Raw genomic sequence first — 26,113 nt, 5'->3', positions numbered from 1 at the left:
TTAATTTCATGTACGGCAGTAGAAGTCAATACCTAGGGTTCTATGAAGCCAGGAAACATCTAACATCACTGGGGTCTACACTTTGTAGAAGCACAAGAGACACCAAAGCAGGAAGTTTCCATAGTCTTTTTTAGCCTGTTGCTAAAACTTGTGCCCCTTCAAACCAAGCTTCAGTTAGAAACGAATAATGGTGATAGTTGCCCAACACGGTGAATACAATTAATGACACTAAATTGTACATGTGACGAACGTTGAAACAGCAAATGTTTGGTTATATATATATTTACCACAATAAAAACCAATTAACAGTTTACAGGATCGCTGGGAAAACCATGATTCTAGAAACAGGAGCAGGGAAGTGGAAAGGTAATTAGGCTTTGAGGGCACACAAATCTGAGTTCAAAGCACAGTGCTACCCCTTATTTAGCTAGGAGTCCCTGGGCTAGTCATGGCCTCTGTGAGCTTCAGAGAGGTTTAAAATATGAGGGTTCTAATACCGATTTTTCCTAATCCTTGTGAGGATTAAGTAAGATGAGGTGTGTGGAAAGCCAGGCACAGGGCAAACACTCTACAGTAACAGTCATTATTATTGGATGCACCCACCCCCAATGCCCAGCCTCCAATTACCTCCTCTTGGCCTCTTCATATCGAAGGCGCAATCTGACCTTCTCTGCCAACTGATTGTTGCTGCTGGTGCCGAACTGGAGGAGAAGAACAAAGTCTGGAATTATATGGCTATTGTGGCCGGTGCTGAATTGGGTTTCCAGAGCTCACGAGAGACTTGGCAGCTTGTGTGGGAGAAGCAGCTAAGAATAGCCCCCAACTACTGGGCTGGTTGTAGAGATCTCAGGGAAGCTAGTTAAACAAAATATTTTCTTTCTTTTAGGTCATGGGAAGAATCTCAAACTCAGACATCTCTCGCTTCTAGGAGAGAAACCAAGGGCCCAAAATATCAACTTGTCGCCCCAAATGGCTTGAAGCCAATTCAAATCACAGAAGTGTAGGGGACAGTTGGTGAGGAGGAAACAAGGGCAGCCAATAAACAAGAAAGCTATTCTGGGGACACTGGGGAGAGGGACAACCAGAAACTCAGGGAGGCTGCAATTAGTCATGAAACACTAGGTGAGTAGGGAGAAAGTTTTGGAGCTTGGAAGGAGGTACACAGCTTCTTCACAAACACTCCAGCCCTGCAGGCAGAGTAGGGGAGCAGGGACCAGCCCAGTTCACTGTGCTAGTCTGTCAAGAGTACCAAGAAGCTACAAGGCTCAGCCGATCACACACTGACATAGCTTCTCTTTGCAACTGGGAACACGGCTACAGAAATCAGACAGGAACAGGATTTAGCCATGGAGGCTGGGAGGAGGGTTTGTTCAAAGTCGCCTGCTCTACAGAAACAAAAGCTTTCCAAAGTTATAGATTGCCATGGATCACCCCGGCTCTGGCTGATGTGTTCATGAGCTGCAGGCGGCTCGACGGCGCTTTCGCTATTCATTACTATTACCAGATGGAGCTTTTGAACTGGAGTCAAGCAGCTGTCTGAAAGCTTGCATGCATTGTTTTGGGACTTACAGGAGGAAAATATCCTCTGCCTTCCAGCTGGTGAAAAGAAAACAGAATGGAGCTGCACAGTAGTATGAAAGAAACCAGAGAAAGACACGCTGACCTTCAAAAATGTTTTCTGTGTTAACATCTAGGGATGCAAGGACTTGGGCAGCAATACTCGAGACCATGGAGCCAGTACTGACTCTTCCCCTGCACCATTATCTCATATCATCGCGGGGCCAGGAGGTCTGCAGGGAGCAGAGCCCCAGAGTTAGCTGCCAGCCCCACAGACAGCCACTGGCAGCTCCTTGGGTGAGCAAAGAGGAGGTATCGATAGTCATTTCCCAGACATCTGTTTAATGGGATTACAGCAGCCTCCCAGATGCTGCCCCAAGGAGGCTCCCAGGAGCACCGGTTGCCTACTCACATTTCCTGAGATGTCTGTCTGGGAGCTCACGTCCAGGTACTGTTTCGGCAGTGGAAAGCCGGAACTCTCCAGGGAGCTGCTGCTGGACCACAGGTCTGAGTGGGACCCTCTGTCAGTATGGAAGCCGTCCTTCAGCATGGCGAGGCTCTGAAGAAGGGGAGGGCAGGGTTAGCAAGGCACCTGTCTTGAGGGGGAGGTTCTGGGTCTGCCACCCTCCACTTGCTCTCCTTGTCACTTCTCCTGATTTAGAAACTCATGCTACTCATTTTCACCTGTGATAAAGACCGAGCAGCAAGGGATAACTCACTATGCACCAGGCACTGTGCCAGGCCCTTTACATGGGACAGACTGGTATGGACACTGGTTCTGGAGCCATACTGCTGGAGTTGGAACCCCTACGCTGCTGCTTCCTTGTTGTATGATATGATCTGTGCCTCAGCTGTCTCTCCTGAACAATGGGAATAATCATAGGTCCTACCTCAGAGGCTATGATATTGATTAAATGAGATGACAAGTGTAAAGCGCTAGTACAGCCAATATTCAGTAACTGTCAGCTTTATATTATCTTACTGAATCCTGACAACAAGCCTGCAAAGAATAACCTATGGTTATCCCCATTTTATTGACGAGGGAATTGTTACGTGGAAAAGCTGGCAACTGACAGAGTCAGGATTCAGACCTGGTCTATCTGACTGAAGACTCCTGCTCTTAACCACTACATCGTAATAGGGACATGCCTCACTGTCCACTAGTGCCTTGTCTAAAGTGTGTCATGGAGCATAAAGCACCCTTCACGAAGTCAATTACAGCCTCTGAGTGTCAGGCTCCTCATCTGCAGGTGGGAGCAATAACAAAATATCTCAGAGGTCAGGGCAGTTCCTGTGTGGGAAGGTGGTATGTACTGGGTGAAGAGAATGGGCTTATAAGTCAGATGTTACTGGGTTTGAATTGTGACTCCACCACTCACTCTCTGAGTTTTACATCTTTATCTTTATATTGGGGATATATGAGACATGATGCATGCAAAGTCCTTGGCCCCATTGCCTGCCTGGCACATTAAATAATACCTACGATTATTTGTTTAGTTCCCACCAGCGTTGAGTCGGCTCCAACTCATGGAGGCCCCATATACAACAGAATGAAACATTGCCTGGTTCTGTGCCATCTTCATGATCGTTGGTATTCTCAAGTCCCTGGTTGTGGCCATGTATTGTGAGTGTCTTCCAATCTACGGGGCTCATCTTCTAGCATTAGATCAGGCAACATTCTGTTGTAATCCATTGAGTATTCACTGGCTAATTTTCAAAAGTAGATCTCCAGACTTTCCTTCCTAGTCTTTCTTAGTCTGGAAGCTCTGCTGAAACCTGTCCACCATGGGTGACTCTGCTGGTATTTGAGGTATTGGTGGCATGGCTTCCAGTATCACAGCAACATGCAAGCTACCACAGTATGACAAACTGACAGACAGGGGGTGGACAGAGTCAGTACATGCTATTAAATGCTTATAAAGATGCTATATTTCCATGTCAAGGTTAGCGATGTTGAAGCCACCTTCATCCCTTTGGTTCTTTGAAAAATAAGTCAGTCGACTAGAGCTAGAGGCAAGGGTAGAGCCTTTGGACTAGGTTAGATAGCTCCTGTTCCAATTCCACCATTAATACCAGCTGTGTGACCTTAGGCAAGTTACTTACTGCTTCTGAGCCTCCATTTTCTCCTCTATAAAACAAGACCAAAAGCCCAAGGAGACTAGCAATGAGAACTCAGCAACCTATGAAGCACATCGAAATAGCCCATATAAGCCCTGGCACATGGGGGAAATCAAGCCCGTGGAGACAGGCCCCCTTACCAGGAATGTGTTTACCTTAATGAGATCTTGCTTTTCTTTTTCTCCACAGGTGATGGCCTTTTTGATGGCTTTTGTTTCTTTCAAGACAGCCTGGGCTTCATCCAGTTTGTAGCTGCCCTGAGCATCAGACATTTTCTTATCGATTCTAAGAGACAGGTAAGGGGAAAGGTCACACAAAGACATGGCCAGGGATGGGGTTTCCCCAGGGGCAAAGCACAGAGCATAGCATTTTGATTCCATTCCTTTCTCTGTCCTGCACGCCCTCCCCCTACCCAGCTCCCTCCTGTGAAAAAAAGCACAGAAGGTCCCCGTTAAATTGCGAATGCACCATAGTGTATAGCTGCAGCAGTAACACAGCTGTTGAAGTCCAGGGTTTTTGCAATGTTAGCTCTTATAGGAAGCCTTCCCTGGTCACCTCTCTGTCTTCCCGGTATGGCTGGGGGTTCCTATGATGCATTGCACATAGCTGAGACACTGTACTCATTACCTGGTGTGAAAATTAACAGTTTTTCTGGTAGTTTCTCTGATTTAAGGAGCCCCAGTGGCACAGTGGTCAAGTACTCGGCTGCTAACCAAACGTTCAGTGGTTCGAATCCACCAGCTGCTCTTCGGGAGAAAGATGTGGCAGTCTGTCCTGTAAAGACTGCAGCCTTGGAAACCCTATGGGGCAGTTTTACTCTGTCCTATAGGGTCACTATGAGTCGGAATCGACTTGATGGCAACAGGTTTATCCCTGATTTGACTCAGGCAAGCTTGGGAACAGGCAGGGGCGGGGTTGTATAAGTCTGAGTAATTTTTGTATCTGACACAGAATAGTCTTTAACCGTGGGTTTCTCAGCTTCAGCACTATTGACATCTTGGGCTGGATCATTCTTCATGGTGGTGGGGGGCTGTCCTGTGCATTGCAGGGTACGTAGCAGCATCCCTGTCCTCTACCTACCTGATGCCAGCAACACCCTTCCTCCACCTCATTATGACACCAAAAATGTCTCCACACATTGACAAATGTCCCATGGTGGGCAAAACCACCCCTGGTTGCAAACCACTATCTTTAATAAGTATTGTTGAATTAATGGACACAAGGAAGAGAAAGTTAAAAGGATGGAAAAAATCCCACCCCTACTAATTATTAATAGTGAGACCTTGGGCATGACTCTCAACCACAGGCACCTTAGTTTCTCCCTCTAAAAAACTGGGATCATGTCATCTCCCCTGCCTATGTCCACGGATAAAGGATGGGAAATCGTGTGGTCAGTGCAGAAGGATGGCACAAACATAAGGGATTCAAATAATTCTAGACTGGAGAGTTTATCGGCTTATCCAGGTTCTATACACAGGTTCAGGGGCATTGGTGGTTCAGTGGTAGAGTTCTTGGCTTCCATGCAGGAAACCTGGTTCAATTTCCAGCCAATGCACCTCACGCGCAGCCACCGCCCATTTATCAATGATATGATGCTGAACAGGTTTTGGTGGAGCTTGCAGGCTAAAATAGGCTAAGAAGAAAGGCTTAGAACAGGCAGCATTTTGTTCCATTGTGCACAGGGTTACCATGATTCAGGGGCCTACTTAAAGGCAGCAAACCACAACAGAAGAATACATACAGGTTCATTTTGATGGGAAAAAAGGGTAAAAAAGAGTGAAGGGTCTTGGTGAAGTTTTCTGAAGGTCAGACCAACCCAGAGATAGTGGGGAAGGGAGGACCCTGAGCCCCTGAGAAGGGAGGGCCGTGGTGTGGAAAAGGTTCTGAGGGCAGAGATCAATTTTAACTGCTTCACATTTTTGCCAAAGGCTAGGCCTGAAGTTTGAGTCCGTGGTGAAGAAAGGAAGCTTTACAGTCTGAGGGAACACCACAAACCTATTATTTAAGGACGATAAACCCCTCACAGGCATTCCTTTCTGGTTTTGTGCTACAGGCCCAATTGTCCTGGGCTAAAAATAACCTGAGTGGGGAATCTCTGGGAGGAGGAGGACGGATTTTCATCATGGTCTCATTGTCCATGCCTCTGAACAGAGGAGAGATGGAGGGAGCACGGTCTCCACACGGCCCTCCCCCTTCCGTTATTTCAGCCTCTGTGGAGAGAAAACAAAGCCCCACTTATGTCTTTCCACTAAAAATAGTCTGTCTATTCCCTTTGAGGACGTGGGCCTGAGCACGCCTGCCAGGTTAGCTGAGACGGGTCTCAGATTTAGTCTGAGAAATTAGTCTAATCAGAGTTTTTCCTGTCAGAGTCTTGCCGAAGATGCTGTGTGGAAACAAGGCTCCCCCACAGCGAGTGTCCCGGACAGAAGGTGGCCTGGCCCCAAGTGGTGAGAAGGGGGAGATGCCATTTGCTTGATCATGTCCAGGGGCTGGGGGCTGTGCCCGGCTGTCCTCTGCCAACAGGATGGGACAGAAGCGGTTTGTCTGCTGGGCCCCGGGCTTGTCCACCAGCCTCTACCTGATTTCTCTCAGGGGCCTTAGCAACCAGGCTCTGGAATTTGGCTCCAGAGAGCAGCTTGGAGAGGGAACACTCTTGGGCTGGAGCGGGGAGAGAAAACAAAGGGTCACCATTATGTGTTCAGTGAATGAATCTTTTTTTTTTTTTTTTTTAAGGGAAAGAATACTTGTGTGTGTGTAGGGGGGAGGAGGGGAGATGCATGTATTTCAGGATTTCCAAATCACGCAGCTGTCCTTTCTCTCAGAACTTGGGAGATCCACACACCCAGCCACCACAGGACAGCCAGAGAAGCAGGGCAGAGGCTCTGAAAGCAGCAGCTCCTGTTTGTCTTGTCCAAACAGCTCTTACCTGGGTAAGGGGGTATGTACAAAGATGCTGCACTGCATCTCCCACTGTGACAAGACATCAAGTCTCAACTCTTTCCTATTTACAAGGGCTCAACAATGCTGACAGGACAAAGGCCTAAACTTTTGTGTTGATTTTTCTTTCCAGTCTCTTCTAAGAGCTATCCTTCAATTCTCATTAATGTTTCTCCCTTCCTTCCTTCCTTTCCTTTCCCTTTCCCTTTCTTCCCTTCTTAAAGCTAGGATTACTGGCCAAGAATAGAATAAGTGAATGAGCCCCCCCCACCCCCTCTCAGTGTTCTGCAAAGAGAAGTAGGAGTGACTAGATCATCCCCCACTCATCATTATCATCATCTCGTTGCTGTCCAGTTGATTCCGACTCATAGCGACCCTATACGACAGAGTAGAGCTGCCCCGTAGAGTTTCCAAGGAGTGCCTGGTGGATTTGAACTGCCAACCTTTTGGTCACCATACCTAACTCGTAACCACTATGCCACCAAGGTTTCCAACTCATTGCTGTCGAGTCACTTCTGATTCACACCCTGAAAAGGAAGGATCCCAAGGGAGATGGAAAGTTGCCTTATGTTTTCTGGGAATGGGAAAGGGTGTTGTCTGCATGATGCCAGGAAGCGGGCGTTAGAGCATGAATTTCAAAATTCACCAGTTCTGGGTTCCAATCCCAGCTCTGACATGTGCTAGCTGGGTAGCCTTGGGTGTTTTTTTGACCCTGTCAGTATCCTCATCTATAAAATGGAGCAGAACATAAACTTCTCATAAGGGGATAAAGAGGGTGAAATGAGGGGACTGATGTAAGTCTTTACCCAACACAGTGTCTAGCCCAGGGGGGATGTATAGTTCATTTGAGTTCCCTTCCCAAGTCCAAGCAAGCAACTAGCTAGAGGTCATCATCACTCCACCCTTCACTTACTAAATCTCTTATTATGTGCCAGGTACTGTTACACACTTGTGTGGTACGATGGATCGCTTTTGTGTGGCCTTTCTAGCCATGGTCTTGTGACTCCCATCCAAGTGATTGGGCAGGACTGTGTTATAGGGTAATTGTGGCCCACCAAAGGGATTGGTCAGTTTTTGCCATCCTGCTGGGCTTGAAATGAGCCACCCCAGAGGCGGGAAAGAGAAGAGCCTACCACCACCCAGAAAAGAGAGACGGGGGGAGAGACCCACAGGAGATGGTGCAGTGGGCTCCCCGGCCCATGAAGCGAGAAAGCTGAGTGTCTCTGGGCAGAGACTAAGGGCCAGGGAGAGGCATGCCTACAAGCACGGCTGGGAAGAGGCTGTTTGATGGAAGAACTGTATTCTTGAGTGTTTCTGAGCCTGACTTGTGAACTGTTACTTCCCTAATAAGCCCCATAATAGTGAATATGATCTGTGAGGCCATTGCAATGAATTATCAAACCCAGCAGAGAAGTAGAGAGTGTCGTGGGAGGGATAATTGGTGTCAGAATTGGTAAAATGGCCGAGAAAGGAGGCATATAGGCCTCTTAGGAATCAGCCTTGGGCTGTTGGCTCTTGATTGTCCTCCCCGCTTGTGAAGTTAGAGGAGGTCAGATGCCGACCCCATGCCATTTTTACAACTTGACATGGATTTTCCAGTTTAGTCTTTACAAACACTTATTTTTCAGATCAAAAAACTGAAGCTCAGAGGTGTAATCACCTTTTTATGGTCCCAGAGAATTGGGATTTGAACCTAGGCCCTCTTGCCTCTTGAAGCCACGTTCTTAACTCTTTGTGCCACAGGTTTGCACTCAAGCAGACACCTTCTTCCACCCTAAACTCACAGCCAGGCTTCCGGCTAAGGGCTAAGGTGCGTGGGCTGCCAGAGCTGCGATGGAGTCTTATCTGGGCCTGATATCAAACATGGGCAGAGGGAGAAAAAAGGAGGCTTGTCTTTGGGATTTTAGCATCGGCTTACCAAAGGACAAGAATTTTCAATGCTACTACAGGGTGACAAAGTGGTAAAACAGGTTTGCGGTGGCTCTGAGAATAATGGGAAGTGTTCTAACCAGAAGTTCTTGAGAGTTTCAGGAGGCGGGTAAAGGGAGGGAACATACGTGGGCAGTGAGTTGCCCTTCAACTATGTGCTCAGAAGCTGTTCCATTAGCAGGAAGTGGAGGACTCATACTATTGCTTTACAGGTCAGAAATAGGAATTTTCTAAGCTTACACTATTGCCCTGAGTAGTCCTTGGAGCTACTGAAGATTGCTAAGAAGCATAAAACATAGTCCCTGCTCTTAGGGAGTTTAGAATCAGGTTTGAGAGGTGGGATTGGCATGCATATATATATTAAATGTAACTTTCATATGTGTGTATATATATATATATACATACACACACATATGTAACGTTGTTGTTAGATGCTATTCATCTTCATTATTGTTGGTATGTTCAGGTCCATTGTTGTGGCCACTGTGTATTTTAACTGTTCTCCAACCTAGGGAGCTCATCTTCCAGCATTATATCAGCAATATTCTGTTGTGATCCATAGGGTTTTCACTGGCTAATTTTCAGAAGTAGATCGCTAGGCCTTTCTTTCTAGTCTGTCTTAGTCTGGACACTGCTGAAACGTGTTGGGTGACCCTGCTGTTGTTTGAAATATCAATCAGTGGTATAGCTTTCAGAATCACAGCAACGTTGGCAGCCACCACAGTACAACAAACTGACAGACAGGTAGTGGAGATATATATATATATATAAACATATATATATATAAACATATATATATATATAAACATATATAAAGCCATAATTTGTAATACAAAAAATTATTACACACAATTTATAATATAAAGATATAAAGCCATAATTTCTTATGCTGTGTGTTGTGTTGGATTCATGGTACCTACCCCAGGCAATGGGGCATGTGGGATGACGTGAATAAGACCCAATTGTCTCCTCGACAGATGGCCATTGTTCCCTCAATTTATAGAGGCTGGTGATAGATATCCAAAGACTTAGGGCTGTGGCCACTGAGTGGAGGAGTGGATTTGTAGTTCAGGGGATGTGGAAAAGGTACAGTCAGGGAGAGAAAAAGCCAGTGACTATAGAAACCTGAGAATCTAAGCAAAAATACTCTTGGAACAGAGAAATCCAGTGGGTGTCCTCCCTGGAGCTTCTGAGATGCCTACTAGGTGACCTTTGTAATGGTCATCCAATGAGAGCACATCAGAAATACTGAACACAGACTCACCGAACAAGTCTCAGCTATATCTCATGGTTAATAACAACAAGCTAGTATTTATAGAGCACTTACTATGTGCCTCGGTTTCTTTATCTATAAAATAAATAATAAAAAAAAAAACCAAACCCATTGCTGTCAAGTCAATTCCGACTCATAGAGACCCTATAGGACAGAGTAGAACTGCCCCATAGAGTTTCCAAGGAGCGCCTGATGGATTGGAACTACTGATCACCTGGTTAGCAGGCACGCTCTTAACTACTACGCCACCAGGGTAGTTAAAGAACATTTCTTAAGAAGGTAAACAGAATTACCATAAAAAAAAACCCCAAAAAACCCACTGCCATCCAGTCGATTCCGACATAATTACCATATGACCCAGCAATTCCACTCCTAGATATAGATACCTGTTATGGATTGAATTGTGTCCCCCCAAAACATGTGTTGTAAACCCTATACCTGTGGATGTAATCCCATTTTGGAATAGGGCTTTCTTTGTTATGTCAGTGAGGCCATATCAGTGTAGGGTGTGTCTTAAGCCAATGCTTTTGAGATATAAAAAGAGCAGATTAGGCACAGATGGGGAAGAGAGATGCCACACCACATAAAGATCACCAAGAACTGAGGAACGGAAGCTGAAAAGATACAAGGACCTTCTCCCAGAGCTAGCAGAGACATAAATCCTTCCCCTAGTTCTGGTGGCCTCAATTTGGACTTCCAATGTGCCAGCTGAAAAAGTAAATTTCTGTTCATTAAAGTCACCCCCTTGTGGTATTTTATTAGCAGCACTAAGAAACTAAGACAATACCCAAAAGACTTGAAAGCAACTACGCTACTGGACACAAGTACATCAATGTTCATTGCAGTACTATCCACAAGAGCCAGACGGCAGAAACACCCCAACTGTCCATCAGTAGAGGAATGGATAAAAAAACGTGATAGACACACATAAAAAAATGTCCCAAACCCATTGCCATCAAGTCAATTCCGACTCACAGTGACCCTACAGGACAGAGTAGAACTACCCCCATAAAGTTTCAAAGGAATGGCTGATGGATTCGAAGTGCCAACCTTTTGGTTAGCAGCTGAGCTCTTAACCACTGAGCCATAAAAAGAAATGAAGTCCCGATACATGGTATAACGTGGATGAACGTTAAAAACATTACGCTGAGTAAAATAAGTCAGTCACAAAAGGACAAATATTGTATGAGAAAAACTTATTAGAGGTTACCAAGCGTGGGTGGGCGTGGGAGGGGGAAGTTACTGCTGAAAGAGCGCTGAGTTTTTGTGAAGGGTGATGGAATAATTTGGAAATAGTGGTGATCGTGGCACAACATGGTGAATGTAATTAACGTCACTGGATTGTACACGTAAAAAAGGTTAAAATGGCAAATGTTTTGTTACATATATTTTTACCACAATTAAAAAAAAAGAACTTTCCTCATAGAGTTGCTTTGAAGACCAAATGAGAATACCCATGTAGAAACACTGGCTCAGAAACCTGCTCAACAAATCCTAGCTGGTATTATCACAACAATGACAATGAATACTTCGGTTTTCAGGAAAGAGGAGGACTGTATCTTACTTGCCTGCAAGTCAGCTTCTGAAAGTGAAAATTACATTTGATTAACGTTATCCTGGAAACTCCATAAGTCACCCACAAAGTACAATGTATACGGCATTGTGCATTCTTATCCAGTAATTTACTTGTTCGTGCAATAGATCATTGTGTTCCTTCAGGGGAGCACTAGATGAAGTAGTTGTTCATTTTTATGGGCCATGGGAAAAAAGGGTTTTTTTTTTTTTTTTTTTGTATGTACGAGACTCCACTGGATCTACTTAAGGAGACAGGTACACAGAAATGCTCAACTGTATTTGTCTATGCATGGAAAGAAAAACTCAACCGGGTAGAACAGACCCTAAGGGCTTGAGAAGTTCAGAGGAGGTGAGAACTCCATGGTTGGAAATGATCCTCCTCTTTTCTCTTTTCAAACCCCAACCTTGGATGACTATGTCTTCAGTAAATGTCAGTGGAAAAGAACTGGAATTGAACAATTAGAGAACCACGTTTCCAGAGGGGAGGAAGGAGGAAGGGGGTTGAAGGAGCGGGAGACAGAGGAGCAAAGGACAGAGAGGGTAGGAGGGGAACATGGGCTGCTCCACCGGGCAAACAGACTTACTTCTGCAGGGTCTGAAAACCACGCTCCTTGAACTGTAGCTCCTGCTGAAGGTGAACCATCTCTCTCTTCAGCTTGTTGACCTAGATGGAAGAAGATCACACACGGGGCTGGATCTAATGCCAAAGTCGAGCTGCAGGCTGCCTTCTCCCAAAGGAGCAGGTAAGCCACAAACCCAGAGTCCCCCACACCCCCTGGATAATACAGGGATAATACTTTGGACCACACTGGTCACAACACCCCAGCCCTCACCAATGATGGCCTTGGCCTCTCTCTACAGCTTCCCATTCAGTCAGCAACCCAGCTCAACTTTCCTGCAGGTCCTCGCAGCCAGTCATCACTCCAGGGAAACAGGAAGTGGAAGGGAGCTGACTAACCTGGGATAGAGCTTGGCCTTCCCATTTCCTAGCTGTGTGACCTCTCTCAAGCTATCTTGCTTCTCTGAGCCCTCCTTTCCTGTTCTGACTGATTAAGGATGACTGCATCCCTAGGGTCGTGTATTGCTTAAAGCAGATAATGGGTATGGGAGTGCTTTGCCTACAGGTGAGAAGCAATATGGTAACTTTAAAGGCAAGACGAGGGCTAGGAAGAAGTTTTCCCAAAGATGGCCCAGGAGCCAGATCCAGTCTGCAGGAATGATTTATTTGGCCTGTACCATGTTATTTGTTTTAAATTAATAGTTTGCTAATAATTAAATATTGAGAGATTTCATGTAATGAGCCCACATGTACAGTTCCTCTCAAAAAGAAAAAATCTGAAAGTCTGGCAATACTGGGTCTACATTCCAGCATGAGCACAAGAGATTAGAGCTGAATTCAGCTACCCATTTAGACAGGGCACATCTCGCTAGGTTACACAGTCCCCCCTACTCCCTACTGCCTCACACCCAAGCCACTCCCCATAATAATGTTTTCTTTGCAGGCATCTGAGTTTATGGCTCTTACTTGGAGTTTAATTAAACCAGCATTCAAAATACTGATTGTACCTTGAGCAAGTGGCTTCACTATTGTGCTTTAGTTTACATATAAGTAAAATGGGACTAATGTCTATCCCTCAAGGTAATCAGGGGGATTAAATACGATAATGTAGAATAAGCAATAGCTAGAAAGACAGCATACTATATTTGAGAAAGACAGCACACTATGTTAAGAACGTTGGAGTTAGGCTTCAGTCCCTTGTGTCCTTGTGTCCTCGAGCAAATTATTTAGCTTCTCTAAGCCTGTTTCCTCATCTTTAAAATGCAGATAATGATAGCTACTTCATGGGGTTATTGCAAAGACATGAGATAATACACATGACGCATTTAGCACGGTATATGGTGATTGCTTATGAAATGGTAGCTGCTGTTACTATTACTACTGCTTCTACTACTGCTGTTACTATTGTCAGGGGCAGATTAACCAGTAAGCAAGGTACGCACTGGCCTACTTGTGTTTGCTTGCTAATCTGTAGTGTATAACTTCACATGAGTGTGTGCCTTGCTTATTTGGTAATGTGTCCCTGATAATTGTTAATATTTAGGGTCTTGTTACCAGCACTGGATGCCATGACCGGCTGAAGCACCTATTGTGACGTTCCAGATGGGTTAGTGGCCTGAGGCTACCTCATTGAACCCATTAATGGCACAGGTGAAGAGGCCATACCCGGGATTTTGCAGTGGCAATTTCAGCTTTCAGGATCTCAGGGTCATATTTAGAACTGGATGACGAACCAGAAACCACTGTAATGAGAAAGAAAAAAAAAAAAGATATTTGAGTAGAAGAAACACATTTTGGCAAAGATGGCTTATTTGGCTATCTATGTAAACTCACAAAGTACTGACTAATTGTGAACAACCAAAATGTCCAACCAAGGGGGATTTGTAAAATAAATGCGGTAGATGAAAAACATGGAGACTACGCAAGGCATGTGATTTAAAATGATGGCGCGGAAGGATATTTGATGACAGAGGAAAATGTCCCAAACGTTTTCTTTTTTAATAATTTATTTTTTATTGCTGTTGAGAATATACACAGCAAAAATGTACACCAAGTTCCTACATGTACAATTCAGTGGCACTGATTACATTCTTCAAGTTGTACAACCATTCTCGCCCTCCTTTTCTGAGCTGTTCTCCCCCATTAACATAAACTCACTGCCTCTGTGGTTCCTATCTAATCTTTTGAGTTACTGTTGACAGTTTGATCCCATATAGATAGATCTTAAAAAAGAAAAATGCTCAAGGCAAATACTCGTTACTAGTTAAGTTAAACTATTGTTCACTTTTAAGACGACTTCAGGGGATATTTTTGGTTTAAGGTTTAAAGATTATCTTAGGCAATAATTTCAGGGGTTCATTCAGCCTCCCTGGCTCCAGAAAACCTGAATTCCGTGAGAATTTGAAATTCTGTTCTGCATTTTCTCCCTTTTGATCAGGATTCTTCTCTAGAATCTTTGATCAAAATCTTCAGTAATGGTAGCCAGGCACCCTCCAGCTCTTCTGGTCTCATGACAAAGGAGGCAGTTGTTCATGGAGGCAATTATCCACACATCCATTCCCTCCTTCTGTTCCTGCCTCTCCTTCTTCCTCTGCTGCTTCAGGTGCATACAGACCAATTGTTATGCCTTGGATGCCTCTTGCAAACTTTTAAGACCCCAGGCACTATACAACCAACTAGGATGTAGAACAGAAGCACTAAATACGTTAGTAGGCCAATTCTGAGATGTCCCATGAAGCCATGACCCTAACCTCCAAACCAAGGAACCAAATCCCATGAGGCGTTTCGCTGTACATAAGCATCCTCAGTCTACTCTGTTTTTGTCATTGTTGTAAATATACCTATCGCACAGCTTTCACCAATTCAGCTTTTTACTGGTGTACAACTTATTGACGGCAAATGTATTATTAATCAGGGGTACAACCCTACCCTTAATCAATGTGATTTTTCTATCACCATAAACCAAAACTCAGTACTTCATACTTCATAAGCAATAATTCTGCCACTTCCTTTCCCTCTCTCCCTCCCTAGACCTCCCCCCCTCAAACCACTAATAAACTTTGGTCTCTATGCATCGCTGTTCTTGTCTTTTTATATAAGTGAGGTCATACAATATTGGTCCTTTTGTGACTGACTTATTTCACTCACTCATCATGTTTATGAAAATTGTAAAGAAAAAATGGTTCACAAAAATTGTAAAGAATAATTTAAATTAGAAAAGATAGATTTTATATGCACACATAAGCATTTAAAAACGACTGTAAAGAAGTATATCAAAGTGGTAGCACTGGTATCTAGAAAGCTAGATATGAATGATATTAATGTTCACCTTTGTATTTTTCTATCCTTTCCACATTTGCTAACATGAACATGTCTTTTTATAACCAGAAGAAAATACTAAACAAGATTTATTGTTTTACAGTATTAATGTACATTTGAAAAGGAAAAAAATTACCCATAATCCTATAACCCGAGCACAATTATCACTTCCCCAGGTTGCCTTCCAATGTTTATCCACAGTTCTACATATGGTTGTAGCCTTATTGCATTTATTTTTAAAATTTACTAATTGATGTCCTGAGAAAAGGACCTTAAGACTTACAAAAATGAAGGCAAAAAGTAAAAAGCCCTGCCAACACCCTGAGTTCAGACTTCTAGTACCCAGTACTGTGAGAGAATAAATTTCTGTTGTGTATCACTTTGTGGTAATTTGTTACTGCAGCCCTAGGTAACTAATACACTAGCTACTGACTTTAGTAGTATGTTCTTTAACCTTTCTGAGAGCCATTTTTCTCATCTGTGAAATGGGGATGATAACAGCTATCTCACAGGGTTATTGGACTGTGTAAATGACAATGATTGCAATCATACACAGTAACCTCTCAGTAAGTGTCAGCTACCATTACCTGTCAGGAACAAGTGCCAAGTGTTGTGGATACAAAGATATATAAAACCCTGTCCTTGCCTTCCAGTTTAGAGATTAATATGCTTGTGTGTGGCAGGAGAGCTGAACAAGAAAACAGATAATTTAACGTGGGCTGATCAATGCGCATGTAAGTACAGAGAGCCACAGAAAGTGTTCTGGAGGAGGGAACATTTGAATTGGGCATTCATGGATAAGTAGGAGTTCGCCAGATGAATGACATTCTAGGCTGAGTCACCAGCAAGTGCAAAAGGCACGGGTTATTTGTTCTTTTCAGGAAAGGGCAATTTGTTCAGGATGCCAGGAATGTGGGAAAGAGAGGTGGAAAATAAATGAAAGAAACAAATGTAATGACAGGTCAGATATATACTGTGGCACATGACTGTGAGTGACTAAATGTTGGGCTGTATGAGTGCTGTTTGTTTCAGTTTGTCTTAGTTTCCTAGGGCTGCTATAACAAAATACCACAAAGTGGTTGGCTTTAAACAACAGAAATTTATTGTCTTATAGTTTCTGGAGGCTAGACATCCAAATCAGGATATTGACTATGTCAGTTCCTTCTGTAGGCCTCTCTTCTAGTTTCTGGTGGCTGCCAGCAATCTGTGGCGTTCTTTTGCTTGTAAATGGATCTTCACGTGCTGTCTTCCCCTGTGTATGACTGTGTTCACACGTCTGTTCTCCCGTTTTATAAGACACCACTCAGAAGGGATTAGATCAGGACTCACTCTAATCAGTATGGCCGTGTTTAACTTAACTGATTAAAAAAAAAAAAACAAAAAACTCTATTCCCAAACAAGGTCACATTCATAGGCACAGGGATTAAGACTTAAACATGGTTCTGGGGGGACACAATTCAATCCAACAACATAGTTGAACCCTGAGGTGATCAGCCCACAGTCCATCCCTTCTGCTGACACCACCCTCCCTCAAGCCCATCCTACCAAAAGAATTTTATATCTGGATAGGATGTTAAAGACTGCTTTATCCCACTTTTTTATAGTGTTTAATTTTTGTTTTTATTAGCTTTATATGTGAATACAGTTGAATAGTCCAACATAGTATAAAAACCCCTTGCCATCGAGTCAATTCTGACTCAAGGTCCCTGTAGGACAGAGTAGAACTGCCCCATAAGGTTTCCAAGGAACAGCTGGTGGATTCGAACTGCTGACCTTTTGGTTAGCAGCCGAGTTCTTAACCACAGCACCACCAGGGCTCCAACACAGTATAAGGTTTGCTATAAAAAACAGCATTCCCCAGCACTTGCCCCTACATCTTATACCCCAAAAGAGGAACCACTTCCAACTTGTTCAACCATTTTGTTGGGTGTCTATCTGCAGGTCTCTAAAAATACGTGTTTTTTGCTGCTGCTTGATTTTTTTCAGTTGTAGGCATTATTTATTCACATCCCTTTATGGAGGATGAGAATTCAGCTGCCCTTCTTTCCCCAGCCCCTACACCACACACTGCATCCTCTCGTCTCTCCATCCTTCTAAGAGATATTGCATAATTTCGGTGGAAGTAATATTCAATGTTTGCATTATTTTGACTCTGTAAACACTATTTGCAGCGAAGTTATGCAGTCGACTTTGATTACTTTTCCATTCCAGCATGCTTTTTTTCTTCTAAGGTTAATAATTGTCATTTTTGTGTTTGCTTAGTTTCTACAGACTTATCACAAATTCAACCATGCACTTTGCCAGTTACCTAAGTCTCCTCTTGTGGGGTCCAGACCAGGAGGCGTTCTGCCCATTTCCTTTTTTTGGATCTATTTCACCCAGGCCTCTAACCTGCCTCAGTGTGAGCGGTTGCCCTCACACATGGCTGCCCTCCTATGATCCCCCTTCACAGTCTGGGTATCCTCCCTGCCTCTCTCCTGAATATCATGTCTGCTTCTTTTTGGTCTACTCCTCATTCTGATGGAATACAATCTCCACTAGCTTCCGGGGAAAGGAAGCATGAAGAAAATTAACTTTTTGAAACTTTGCATATATAAAAATATCTTTATTCTATCCTAACTAGTTGCCATTGAGTTGCCTACAACTCATGGTGACCCCATGTGTCTGAGTAGAACTGTGCTCCATAGGGTTTTCAATGGCTGATTTTTCACAGATTGCCAGGCCTTTCTTCCGAGGCATCTCTGGGCGGACTTGAACCTCCAATGTTTCAGATAATTTGTTAACTATTTGCAACTCCCATGGACTCCCAGAAACCCTGGTGGCGTAGTGGTTAAGTGCTATGGCTGCTAACCAAACGGTCGGCAGTTCCAATCTGCCAGGCGCTCCTTGGAAAGTCTATGGGGGCAGTTCTACTCTGTCCTATAGGGTCACTATGAGTTGGAATCAACTCGAAGGCACTGGGCTTGGGCTTGGGCCTGGCATGGACTCCTATTTTATCTTATACTTGATTAAAGGTAGCTTCACTGGATATAGGGTTCTAGGTGGGAAATGCTTTTCCTTCAAATAATAAAGGTATTACATCACTTTTAGGATTCTAGTGTTCTGTTGAGAAGTCTAATTATTCTCAGTCCTGATAATTTTTGTGAGTGACCTGGTTTTTCTTTCTGAAACCTTCGAGGATCTTGACTTGTCCCCAGTGTTTGAAATTTCACAATGATAGGTTTTGGTGTGAGTCAATTGTCATCCAAGGGCCCTCAGTGAGCCCTTCCAATTCTGAACACTCATCTCCTTCAGTTCAGAGAGATATCTCTGAATTCGTTCATTGATACTGCTCTCTGTTTCCTCAGCTCTATCTTTCTGGAACTTTTATTACTCAGTGAGTAGATTTCCTGGCCTAGTGCTCTCATTTTCTCATTGTATCTTTGCCATACTTTTTGGAAGCTTTCCTGAGTTTTATCTTTCAGTTTTTCCACGTAGTTTTCATTTATAGGATCATATTTTAACGGCTCTTTTTTTGTTCTCTGAAGGTTCCCACATTCTCTCTCCCACTGGGGTATCTGGTTCCTAGTAAACTTTCAATAAATAATTATTTTAAATGGTGGTAAAAGATACCACACCAAAAGCCATCAACGTGTTCATCACAATCTACTAATCTGCTCATTTGGCCTGGGACCACAGTTTTTATTTCCCTTCCTTCCCCCCTCCCAGACCTTTACAGAATTAAGCTGCATACCTGATGCCACTTCATCTGTAAATGCTTAAGTACCTAAGAACAAGGACGTTCTCTAACATAACCACGTCATTATTACACCTGAGAAAATTCTCCAAGTGTCTGAGAACGTCTTTCATGGCTCCTCTTTTCCCCAATCCAGGATCTAGTCAAAGTACAAAAAAGGCACAAGACAATTTGGTGGTTGTACCTCCTTAGGCTTTTTTCATCTAGAACGGTTCCCTTTCTTTTTGCTTTTTCTTGATATTGATTTTTCTTGAAGAGTCCAGGCCAGTTATCTTGCAGAATATCCTACATGGTCTCTTCAGGATTAGATTCAGATTAAACATTTTGTCAAGCATCTTACTCCATGTTTTAGTGCATCACATCAGAAGGGACATGGTATCAGTTCATCTCCTTATTGGTGATGCTAATTTTATCACCCGTGTAAGGAAGTGACTTCAGATCTCGCAAATGTATATTTTACCCTTTGAAATTAGTAAGTTATTTGTGGGGTGATACTGAAGCCCCTATAACAATCCTGTTCCTAAAAATAGCAAGGTTTGTTTTACATACATTTATTTCTACTACTTTTTTGGACTGTGGGACTTTAAAACCAAAATAAACAAACCCATTGCCACCGAGTCAATTCTGACTCATAGTGACCCTATAGGACAGAGCAGAGCTGCCCCATAGGGTTTTCAAGGCTATAATCTCTATAGAAGCAGACTGCCACATATTTCTCCCAGGGAGCAGCTGGTGGGCTAGAACCCCTGACCTTTCGGTTAGCAGCCAGGTGGTTAACCACTGTGCCACCAGGGCTCCCTTGTGGGACTTCAGAGGAAAGAAAACAAAAACAAACAAACAAGAAGGCCTCAAAACCTTCTACCTCTTTGAACCTGAGTTTCAACAGAGATAATATCTCCCTTCCAAGGCTGTGGTAAGGATTAGTCCTAAAACCCTCACAGCAGTCTCTAGAACAGTGTCTGACACACAGAAATAGCTAAGGAATGTAATCCGGTTCTTTTCTACAGTCCCTGGGATTCTGGGGTTTTCCTGAGTCGCCAAGAAAAAGGGCAGGGGCAGGGGCGGGGACAGTGAGCGGCCCAGCAGGGTTTGCCCCGTCCTGCTCACAGACTGACCTTCTCACAGTGAAGGCTTCACACGGGATGAGTGTCAGGTGACTCAACCAAGCCACAGCCATGCTGACACCATGATCTGATGCTGGTCCCCGGCCTTCAGTGAAAATGATGGGGGGATAGACAGAACTCGGTTTGTATCTGATTTCTAACCATTCACCAGCTGTAAGACTCTGGGCATAGGATTGATTGATCCTTGCTAAGCCTCAATTTCCTTATCTGTAAAACCCAAAAAACCCAAAGCCATTGCCATCAAGTTGATTCTGACTCATAGTGACCCTACAGGACAGAACAGAATTGCCGCATAGGGTTTCCAGGGCCGTAATCCTTACAGAAGCAGACTGCCACATCTTTCTTCCGCAGATCGGCTGGTGGGTTATAACCACCAACCTTTTGGTTAGCAGCTGAGTGCTTCAACCACTGTGCCAGGGATATTAATTTGTACTTGCCCCATAGAATTGTTAGAAAGAGCAACTGAAATAACATTCAGAGCCTAGCAGAGTGCGTGATATATAGTAAGCACTCAATAAATGCAAGAAAGGATCGGTTAGTAGAAATGACGGTAAAAGACAAAAAACTTCAACACATTTGAAAAGGTCAGGGTGTGCAATGAGATCTACTGACCCAACACCACATTTGCACTGGGAATAAAGGACTGGGGACTCTGGCAAATCTGTTCTCATCCTGTGGACACAGGGTAAACACGGAAGATAGGAGCCCTGCCCTTATGAAGTTTATATTCTAGTGGAGAAATGCTGTTAAACAAACAGATGTATTGTGATGTGTGCTACGCAGGACATAAACAGAGGCGTGACAGAGGCTAACGTTGGGGAAGAGAGGCTTTTGATAGTGTTGACAGAAGAAAATATCTCAGAGGAGATGACATGAGGAAGAGACTTGAAGGTGTGAAGGAACCAGTCATGCAAACTGATGGGACAGAGAGGCATTCTAGGAAGGGAGAACAGCAAGTGCAAAGGCCCTGAGGTGGAAAAGAGCAGGGTATGCTAGAGGAGCAGAATGGGGGCTCAGTGTGTCAGGAGTGTAGAGAGTGAGACCACCGTGAGATGAGGCAGGAGCAGCAGATGGGGGTCTGATCACACAGGGCTGTGCAGACCATGGAAAAGAGCAACAGGAAGCCACTGAAGGGTTTTCAATAAGGGGATATGTGATCTGTTTGGTATTCTGAGATATCTCAAATGAAATGAAATGAAATAAATGAAAATGGCACATGAATTATTCCAGGGCATGGGTAGAAATAAGAACAACAGCAGAGAGGATGGTGGTTTGAACCAGGGGTAGAGATGGAGGAAAACAGGCAAGTTTGAGAAGTACTGAGAGACAACATTGGTAGGACTAAAGGCACCCATTCCCTGTTCCCTGCGATAGTGGTGGTAGGGGTACTGGCAAGGGAAGGTACTCACAGCTGACCTGGGAGCCCAGCTTGTGCTCCCAGACGGCATGCAGCTGCTGATACTCCTGCTGTGCAAGCTCCAGGCGTTGCTGCTTCACCTGGTAGATTTCCTTTTGTGCACTCAGGGCCTCCTGGGCCACCACCAGGTAATCCTTCAGCATGTGCTCCTGCTCCCGCCGCCACTGTACCCGAGGATCCTCAATCTGAGTGGTTTCTGAAACAGACCCCAGAGACCTTAGGTGAGCACTTCTCAAATATCTGTTGGGTTGATAGCCTGTGGAATCCACTAACAGAAAACAAAAAGCATGATAAATAGAAAAAAAACAATAAATGTAAATGAGTAAAAACCACTTATTAAACAACAGAGATGCTCCATTTTAGATTAAGCATACAACAAAAATAAACCAGAGTAAATTTCTAAACCCAAAGTCAATCTCTGTCTAAGGACACCCAGGAGAAGGAACATATTTGAGTTCTAATGTAGACAGAATGTCCTGAGGACATTATAGGTGTCCAGGGTCATTTCTTTTGGTGAAGAGTAAAGGAAAATAAATTAATGTTTTGAAGAATGTAGCAAAATACGTACCCTATACATATGCCGGAAGTGTAAACTGCAACAGCCTTCCTGGAGGGCAATCTGACGATGCATATTAAGAGCCTTCAAATGGTAATACCCCTTTACCAATAATTCCTGTACTAATTTATTATAAAAAATTTTTTAAGTGCAGGCAAAGGTGCGTTTCTATAAAAACCATAATAATAATAATAATAGCTTATTTAATATTTACTGTATGCCAAGAACTGTTTTAAGTACTTTATATTATTTACTCCTTTAATTCTTATACTAACTCTACAAAGTAGACTCTATTATCATCCCCATCTGTACCAAAGAGAAAACTGAGGAATACAGAGGTGAAGTAACTTGCTTCAAGTCACACAGAAAGTAACTGGTTTAATGATATTTATACAATACACTATTATTTAGCCATTAAAATACGTCCTTGAAGAAAAAATAATAAAATAGAGAGGTGCTTATGATATAGTTGTGGGTAAAAATGCAGGGTGTGATCCTGCATAAATAATTTTGCTACATAAATCAAAATAAACATGTACATTCTCAATAAGACTGGGAGAAAATTTAGCAAGATATAAACAGTAGTTATTTCACGGTGTCCAGATACTGTTTTTTCATTTTTTTTAATTTGTTTTTTCAGTTATGTGTATAATAAACATGTTCAGTAATAATTTGGGGAAAAAAAAAAAAGAGAGAGACATTTTAGAAAAGGCACCTGGCAGCTGAGCAGACATGGAGGAAGTCAAAGCAATGCCAAAGAGTCAATGTCCATGAACTGTCTACTCCTTGGTCACCTCCCAGTTGGTGGGTGAAGGTAGGGGTGATAGACAAGCCAGAAGTCATATAATTAATTATGGCCATGTGGAAGGTCTACCCTGTAGACAGGTTTTGCATAGCCCAAAGTGTTTTATTGATTTTGAATTGATTACTGGGATATAAAAATAGGGAGAATTAGCCATTAAAATCTTGATTTCTGGCTTTTTTTGATCATTCAGAAGATTTACCCGCCTTGGGTCCACATGCCTGGAAATGTGAATCAATATGCCACAGACTCCAGTACTGTTGGTTAGCTTCACGCATTTATGCCATGTGAACATCTGAGTTTGTACTTCCTGAATTAAGCCCTTTACCTCTCATTCCTCCTGAATAGGTCCAAATGAGCATCTCAAATGGGGTATGGGGGTGGGGGGAAGAATGACTTAAGAGGCAGCAGAGCCAAGTTCTTCTTATCCCTGCCAATAATTGCTGTGCTACAATAGGCATGTCACTTAACCTCTCTGAGTCTTCTTCTGCATCTATAAAAGGGAATACTGAGCCCTGCCTTACTGCCTTCCAGGAAGCTGTGAAGTACATATGTCCGGGTAAAGTAAACAAATGATGGTAAAAGTAAACCCAAATGATTGATTAAGACCAGTTTTTAAATTGTCTGAGAATAGCAATTATTCAAGCCCTTTCTCCTCCCTTCTTGTGGGAAAGGAAACAAGGTCTAAATAATGCTAACGGCACAAAATTGCTTCAACCAAATACAAGGGAGGAATATTTGCAAGAGAAGGATAAATAAATAAATAAAGAGGGGAATGGAGTATTATTCAGACATAAATAGAGATGAAGTCATGATACATGCTACAACATGGAAGGTAATGTGGTAGTATCTATTAAAATTTAAAATGTGTATAACCTGTGGCCCAATAGTTCCTCATTTAAGAGATCTTCCCCAGGGATAAACCTTGAAAACATACTGAGTGAAATGTCAGACACAAAAAGACAAACATTGTATGATCACACTTGTAAGATGTATCTCGAACAGACAAAGGCATAGAGACAGGAAGTAGATTAGAGGTTCCCAGAGAAGGGGAGAATGCGGGGTTATTGCTTCATGGGTACTGAATCTCTGTTTGGGGTGATAAAAAGGTTTTAGAAATGGATAGTGGTAAAGGCTGCACAACAGGTGGATGTAATTAATATCACTAAATTATACAGTTAAAAATGGTTAATATATACATTTTGTTATCGTTTATACAATAAAATTAAAAAAAAAGGGAAGGGAGAAACTATAAACTTGGATGAAGGACAGCTGCTGTGGGGTCCAACTCCCATCAGCAGGTAAAGATTCCCCATTTCTGGTGGCCCACGCTCCTCTTTATAGTATGAATCAACATAGACAGATGGATGGACAAACAGATAAGCACAACACACACCCCCCACACTGCAACACTGATTCTCAACCTGGCTGCTTATTGGAATTACCGTAGAGATTTCAACTTAACTGGGCTACACGATGATCCGGGCCATTACTTATTTAATTTAGATCAGCAGCATTTAAATTAAAAAATGCATTCATTTAAATAAAATGCATATGTAGCTCGATACGGTTTGACAAATGTATACACCATAAACTCACCATTGTGAGAAGAGGAAAAACAGCCCCCTTTTCAGTTTCTTACTGGTGTCTTTTGAAGTTTTTCATATGATGAAGCCCAATTTATCAATTTTTCTTTTGTGGTTAGAGCTTTTCGTGTCTTGTCTTAAAAATCTTTGTTGTCGTTAGGTGTCGTCGAGTCGGTTCTGACTCATAGCGACCCTATGAACAACAGAACGAAAACACTGCCTGGTCCTGCACCATCCTCGCCATTGTTGCTATGCTTGAGCCCATTGTTGCAGCCACTGTCAGTCCACCGCATCGAGGGTCTTCCTCTTTTCACTGATCCTCTATTTGACCAAGCATGATGTTCTTTTCTAGGGACTGATCCCTCCTGATAACATGTCCAAAGTATGTGAGACATAGTCTCGTCATTCTTGCTTCTAAGGAGCACTATGGCTGTACGTCTTCCAAGACATATTTGTTCATTCTTTTGGCAGTCCATGGTATATTCAACATTCTTTGCCAATATCACAATTCAAAGGTGTCAATTCTTCTTCGGTCTTCCTTATTCATTGTCCAGCTTTCTCACGCATATGAAGCGATTGAGAACACCATGGCTTGGGTCAGGCACACCTTAGTCTTCAAGGTGACATCTTTGCTTTTCAACATTTTAAAGAGGGTCTTTTGCAACCTATTTGCCCAGTGCAATGCATCTTTGATTTCCTGACTGCTGCTTACATGGGTGTTAATTGTGGATCCAAGTAAAATGAAATCCTTAACAACTTCAATCTTTATTTATCATGATGTTGCTCATTGGTCCAGTTGTGATGCTTTTTGTTTTCTTTATGTTGAGGTGCAGTCCCTACTGAAGGCCGTGGTCTTTGATCTTCATCAGTAAATGCTTCAAGTCCTCTTCACTTTCAGCAAGCAAGGTTGTGTCATCTGCATAATGCAGGTTGTTAATGAGTCTTCCTCCAATCCTGATGCCCCATTCTTCTTCATATAGTCCAGCTTCTCAATTACTTGCACAGCCTACAGATTGAACAAGTATGGTTAAAGGGTACAACTCAGCCCCACACCTTTTCTAATTTTAAAGACGCAGTATTCCCTTGTCCTGTTTGAACGACTGCCTCTTGGTCTATGTATAAGTTCCACAGGAGCACAATTAAGTGTTCTGGAATTCCCATTCTTCACAATATTATTCATAATTTGTTATGATCCACACAGTCGAATGCCTTTGCATAGTCAATAAAACAAAGGTAAACATCTTTCTGGTATTCTCTGCTTTCGGCCAAGATCCATCTGGCATCAGCAATGAAATCCCTCGTTCCATGTCCTCTTCTGATTCCAGCTTGAATTTCTGGCAGTTCCCTGTTGATATACTGCTACAACCATTTTTGAATGATCTTCAGCAAAATTTACTTGCATACAATATTAATGATACTGTTCGATAATTTCCATATTCTGTTGGATCTCCTTCCTTGGGAATAGGCATAAATATGAATCTCTTCCAGTCAGTTGGCCAGGTAGCTGTCTTCCAAATTTCTCGGCATAGATGAGTGAGTACTTCCAGCGCTGCTTCCCTTTGTTGAAACATCGCAGTTGGTAGTCCGTCAATTCCCATAGACTTGTTTTTCACCAATGCCTTTGGT

General features: G+C 43.1%; 1 protein-coding gene across 2 annotated transcripts in view; it reads right to left on the bottom strand.

Annotated features, from left to right (window-relative positions):
• The window catches only part of WWC1 (WW and C2 domain containing 1), a 202,192-nt gene that overhangs the window by 59,720 nt on the left and 116,359 nt on the right, over positions 1-26,113 (bottom strand). For both annotated transcript variants that reach the window (XM_049874282.1, XM_049874283.1), the window contains 6 exons: positions 21,536-21,739; positions 13,614-13,690; positions 11,974-12,053; positions 3,831-3,960; positions 1,970-2,116; positions 628-701 (listed from right to left, as the gene is read on the bottom strand). In XM_049874282.1, the coding sequence (XP_049730239.1) occupies positions 628-701; positions 1,970-2,116; positions 3,831-3,960; positions 11,974-12,053; positions 13,614-13,690; positions 21,536-21,739 (712 nt within the window). The remainder of the gene's footprint in view (positions 1-627; positions 702-1,969; positions 2,117-3,830; positions 3,961-11,973; positions 12,054-13,613; positions 13,691-21,535; positions 21,740-26,113) is intronic.

The sequence above is a fragment of the Elephas maximus genome, chromosome 2 (assembly GCF_024166365.1).
Source record: "Elephas maximus indicus isolate mEleMax1 chromosome 2, mEleMax1 primary haplotype, whole genome shotgun sequence".
Taxonomy (NCBI): Eukaryota; Metazoa; Chordata; class Mammalia; order Proboscidea; family Elephantidae; genus Elephas; species Elephas maximus.
This window is presented reverse-complemented; position numbering and strand designations above follow the sequence as displayed.